Source organism: Arachis ipaensis, chromosome B08 (assembly GCF_000816755.2).
Source record: "Arachis ipaensis cultivar K30076 chromosome B08, Araip1.1, whole genome shotgun sequence".
Lineage (NCBI taxonomy): Eukaryota > Viridiplantae > Streptophyta > Magnoliopsida > Fabales > Fabaceae > Arachis > Arachis ipaensis.
Window position 1 is genome coordinate 105,502,778 of NC_029792.2, and position 5,448 is coordinate 105,508,225.

At 28.8% G+C, this 5,448-nt stretch overlaps 1 protein-coding gene across 1 annotated transcript; it reads left to right on the top strand.

The window, feature by feature from the left end:
- LOC107614142 (UPF0678 fatty acid-binding protein-like protein At1g79260) lies at positions 428-3,111 on the top strand. Its single transcript, XM_016316368.2, has 4 exons — positions 428-689; positions 935-1,075; positions 1,828-1,896; positions 2,591-3,111. Exons 1-4 carry the CDS (start codon positions 534-536, stop codon positions 2,708-2,710), a joined length of 486 nt encoding a protein of 161 aa, XP_016171854.1. The 5' UTR covers positions 428-533; the 3' UTR covers positions 2,711-3,111.

Genomic DNA, 5,448 nt, shown 5'->3' on the forward strand with positions numbered 1-5,448 from the left:
GGTACTATAAGGCTTAGTTTATTAAAACTTTTATTTTTCAAAAGTAGCTTGTAAAAGCTAGCTTTTAAAATATGACTTTTTAAGAAGTATAGCATTTATGTTTGATAAATTAAATTAAAAATAATTTTCAATAAATACAAGTAACAACAATTACATTTGGTAAAATAATTTTTAAAATTTAAAAATATTATAAAAGACATAAATTTTAAATGTTAAATTTACAAATTAGTTAATATATGAGGTTATATTAGACTTTTAAATTTTAAAAAATACAAGCCAACTTTAAAAAATTCCAACTTAAATGCTTTCAAAAATTTTAATCTTTTTAAAATTTAAAAATACAAAGACATGATCTTTTTTATTTACTAAACACAAAATAAAAAACTCTTTTTCCAAAAGTTTTACCAAACAAAACCTAAATCAAGCAAGAATCTTGTGGTCTTTGTAAGACTCAGAAAACCGAAAACTGATTCGCCTGTGCTACGTAAATCCAAAAGTGAGTTTGCTGCAGTTGGGGCTAACAAGAATATATCATGGATGCAAACAAAGAGCCTCCGGTGGTGCACCCAGCGGTGGCAGCACTGTCCTTCCTTCTCGGCACTTGGAGAGGCCAAGGAGAAGGAGGCTACCCCACCATCAATTCCTTCTCTTATGCCGAAGAACTTCACTTCTCTCATTCTCCCAACAAGGTTCTTCTTTCCCTCATTTTACACAACAATTTTCAACACGAGCATCAATCTTGTTCTTCAGTTTGTGCTATGACTCATGTGTGTAGTGAATAAATATAGGGTTTTAGAACAATTTGATCCTTGAATTGATGTGTGTTTGAAGGATTAAGACCAATTTTTCTAGCAGTTATTCTATTCTTTCTTTTTTTATTTGTTTAGGTGCATTGATTTGGTTTATTTTCTTTGGATGTGTGAAATGGGTGTAGCCTGTGATAGGGTATACACAAAAGACATGGAAGCTGGGTTCCGGAGAGCCAATGCACGCTGAGAGTGGATACTGGCGTCCTAAACTTGATGGCACCATTGAAGTTGTCATTGCTCAAAGCACTGGTCTTGTTGAAGTTCAGGTACTGTTCTTCTATTAGCTTTCTTCATCAATGACTTGTTATAATTGTATCGCAGAACTTAATCCTTGCTGTGACCTTGTTTGAATGTTTACATTTGCTTGTGTCGCAAATATAAGTGTTCGGAAATTTTCAACGGCAGGTCAATTGTTAAGATCAATTATTATTGATGCCTAGACTTTGGCATGAAATATCTTACTTCTCCGGTCTCCCCTTGAACTTTATAGTACCTACGGAAAAAAAAATGGAAAATTGAATGGTGGATTTGAAGCTCCATGAAGTCATGAACTCTCTTCATTAGTAAACCCCCTCTGTCTTCATTTGGAAACACATCAAACTGAATTGGTAAACAAAACAGTATTCATATCCTCATTTTAGTCTTCTCTCTTTGCCGCAATAAGCTCCTACTGCTAAAAACACACCTTGCTACGGCGGAGTCCTGATTCCCTAACACTAAACATGCAAACTGTTGTTTTCAGTTCATAATGCCATGTTAGTAATATCATTTGAAATTGCTGACATTTCTTTTCGGTTTTGATCCTAAAAAAGAAAGAACTTTTTTCCTATCTCCTTCATTAAGAAGTCATGTACTCTGATATGTATGTCTCTTCATGTCACTGCATTGGTACTTGATAATGACTTCTTTGAAACCTGGTCTATTATGCGATATTCATCTGTTCTTAGAATTTTGCGATATTCTTTACATTCTGCTGCTTTTTGCTGCTTCTTACATGCTATTACTATACTGTATCCAGAAAGGGACATATAGCACTGAACAGAAAGTGATTCAGCTTCAGAGTGAAATGGTTGGGAATGCTTCTAAGGTAATTCAAATTTAGTGTTCACCGAATGCTGATACGATTATTACCCGCTAATAAATGCTATGTTCACACACATTTTACCAGTAATTGCATGGTCAATCATTAGGTTGCATTTCAAAGATTTAGAGAATAACCATCATTGTAACGTGGTTTCTGGTAAGTATGATTGAAACTGATTTTACCAATGAGAAAAGTGTGCAGAAGTTCCATAAACTAGAAAACGGAACTCAGTTGTGGTGACTAATTAATTGTTAATTTGATATCTAGATTTCAAAGCAATGAGTATCAAAATAGGAGTAAACAATTTGGCATAAAATAGAAGTTTTATCAAACTAACTAAGGGATAAGTTAGTATAATGTCTTTAAATAAATTGAGGCTTGGAAACTAGAAAAAGGTAAAGTATAATATCAATACACCTCAGGGGAGGTAAACATAATTTTCTCTACAATATATTATTCATGCAAAGTACTAAGCTCTTTATTTTTTGTTTTATCTACATTAGAAAACACACTGCCTCTTTTTAATTCATACCCCAATTGGAACACAAATTAGATACGTCATTTCGCTCATCAAACAAATACTTTGCTGCCGGCTTTCCTATGCTGGTTGAAGAAAGTTTGAAACTGAAGTTTTTGCCTCGTCGCTTCCCTTTTTCTATGTTGTTAGTTTTTATAGTCTTTTGTGCACTTCTTGCAGGTAAAAGAGATAAGAAGATGTTTTCGGATGGTTGATGGGACTCTTTGCTACGATGTTGAGATGGCTACCAACACGATAACTCTTCAACCGCACTTGAAAGCTGCACTAAAGAAGCTCTGAATAGAACATCTTCCGTGACTGCTAGCAGAAGGGTGCAATGCAATAATCTCTTTGTTCCTTTGAAAGTTGTGCAAGGTTTTCAAGACACTGATTTATGGACAATGCCATGATATCACAGGTTGAATTGCATTAGTATCATGCACTAAGGTAATTGAGTAGTATAGATTTGAGTCGTGATGGATGCCACTTTTTCATTGTTCAAATGTATATACTACTGAATTACCCGAGTGTAAGATGCTCCAGTTGTAACTATATGCATCTAAGACGTTTTTCTTGAGGACATTTGATTTGTTGGAAGCACCCTTGTAGAGAATAATGTTTCTCAAAACATATATCTGCATCATGCAACTTGTTTGAAGCTATTATGGTTTAGTAATAACTACTTAAGTACTTATAGAGTTGCATACTTGAGTCGAGTGAAATGTTTTTGGGTGTTTTAGAAGCAAAATGATTTTTTAATTCAATTGAATTGTGAATCAATTATTGCATTTGGAATAAATTATATAAAATGAGATTTGATTGATTTGATTTTAAAATTTTACATTTTTATTCTTTAGAGCTTGTTTGGAAAGTATTTGAGTGTAAAAGAAGAATTATATTTTCTTTAAGAAAAGAATTTACTTCTATTTGAAATTCAATTCTATGGTTTGGAATAATTTTAATATACTAATAGAATAGAATTTAATTCTTTGGTTTGGAATAACTCTTACATGAGTTAAATTTTTTTTTTTTATAATTTTATTCTTAACAAAATTATTTTATTAAACATTCACTTATTTAAATAGAGATATTTTTTACATTTGACATGATAAGTTAAACTGGTTTGAGAATTGATTTCAAAATCAAATTCTTTTTTGTCTGATTTGCAAATGAAAAAAAATTGGGAATTGAATTTAAATAATTCCTTTTTACTTGTTTTAAAACAAAAAAAAGAATTATAAATCTTGAGTGAATTTTAATTCATAGGTTTTCAAACAAACTCTTATTCTCCAATTATATAAAATAATCCACTATCATCATTGTGATCACCTCCCTCCTCAAACCTTCTCTCTTTATATACTAATAGCTAAAGAGAAAATCAGTATTGTTTTTATTTTTTAAAACCGTCACTAATCCTCTTGATACGTGGTCGACGATTTTTATTATTCTAAAACCAACAGGCACTATGTTTGGTTTGATAAAAAATGAGTGGAAAGAAAATAGATGAAAAAAAAATAGATAGAAAATGATATTTTTTTTGTTTGGTTATTAAAGAAAATAGGAAGGAAAGAAAATTTTTGTGCGAGTCCCACTAAAAAATTTTTCTTTCTATCACAAGCAAGAAAATAAAATTATAATATTTTATAATATTTATAAAATATAATAAAATATGAATAAATAAATAAATTTTATACTTTATTTTATGATATGGGTATTAATGTAATTTTATACTATTATGATTTTTTTTCTCACTTTTTTTTTTCATCCAAACAAAGGAAAATTTTCTCTCTATTTTCTTTCCATCTATTTTCTATTCATCCAAACAACACACAAATAACTCAACTTTTTCTTTTATTTTCTTTTCTCTTATTTTCTTTCCTTCTATTTTCTTTCCAATATCCAAACAACGTGTAAATATCTGAATATCAAAAGAATTATACTATGCCGATGTTGAATTTCAAGGAGATCAAAAGTTCATCTCAAAAACAATGATGCTGACTTGGTGACCTTCATGCACGAAGAAATACACCAATTATTAGCCAAAAAAGAGAAGATACAGGGTCATTGGGTTAAGTGAAGATAGTAAGAATTTCAAGAGTTCCTTTCAAGTTTATTGGGAGGCATAAAATTCAAATTTGTTTAGTTTAATTTTAATTTAATTTGTTGTTAGGATTTGTTAAAAAATATATTTTATGCAGTTTTTGATGAATAAAATTTATTAGTATTTTATGTACATTTTTCTTTGTATATTAAAGTGATGTGAGTAATTTATTTTACTTCTTACACGAAGAAATTGAAAGATTTAGTTTAAAGTAATTCTTAGTATTATTTTTTTTTTAATTTTATTTCTTTGATTTAAGTTGTCAATAATAGGTTTTTTAAAAGCCTAGCAAAAAAAATCCTTCTAATGACCTAGATTAAAAATAAATTTTTTAAAAGTTTAGTAAAAAATATTTATCCAGCTATCCTCTTATCTTTTTTATTGTGTTGTTGTATCTTTTATTCCTCGTAATTTTTTTCATTATCAGTTCTTTATACCGATTGGTAATTGATTTTTTTTCTATGAATTATTAATTGTAATTAACCAAATCCTACTTTTTTTTTTAAAAAAAGATAGAGAAATTGGAATAATGGATAAAACAAATCTAAGAGATTTTTAAAGGTTTAATTATTCTATTGGTCTTCATAATTTTACTAAATTTATAATAAGATTCTTATACTTTTTTTCTTTAAATTGAGTCTTTACATTTCTTTTAGTTTTATAATTAGGACCTTCTAGTGTAAAAAATGTTAGAATTAACTAAATATTTCTTCAAAAATTGAATGTATCCACAATTAAGAACCTAATTAAATTTTTCACCACATATTTTTTGGAAAAAATATTCTGCAAATGTTAATATTTTTGACATAAAAAATGACTTAATTATAAAATTAGAAGTGGTGTAAGAACCTAATTAAAAAAATGAAAATCTAATTATAAATTTAATAAAATTATAAAAATCAACAGAATAACTAAACCATTTTTAAATCAAATTCTT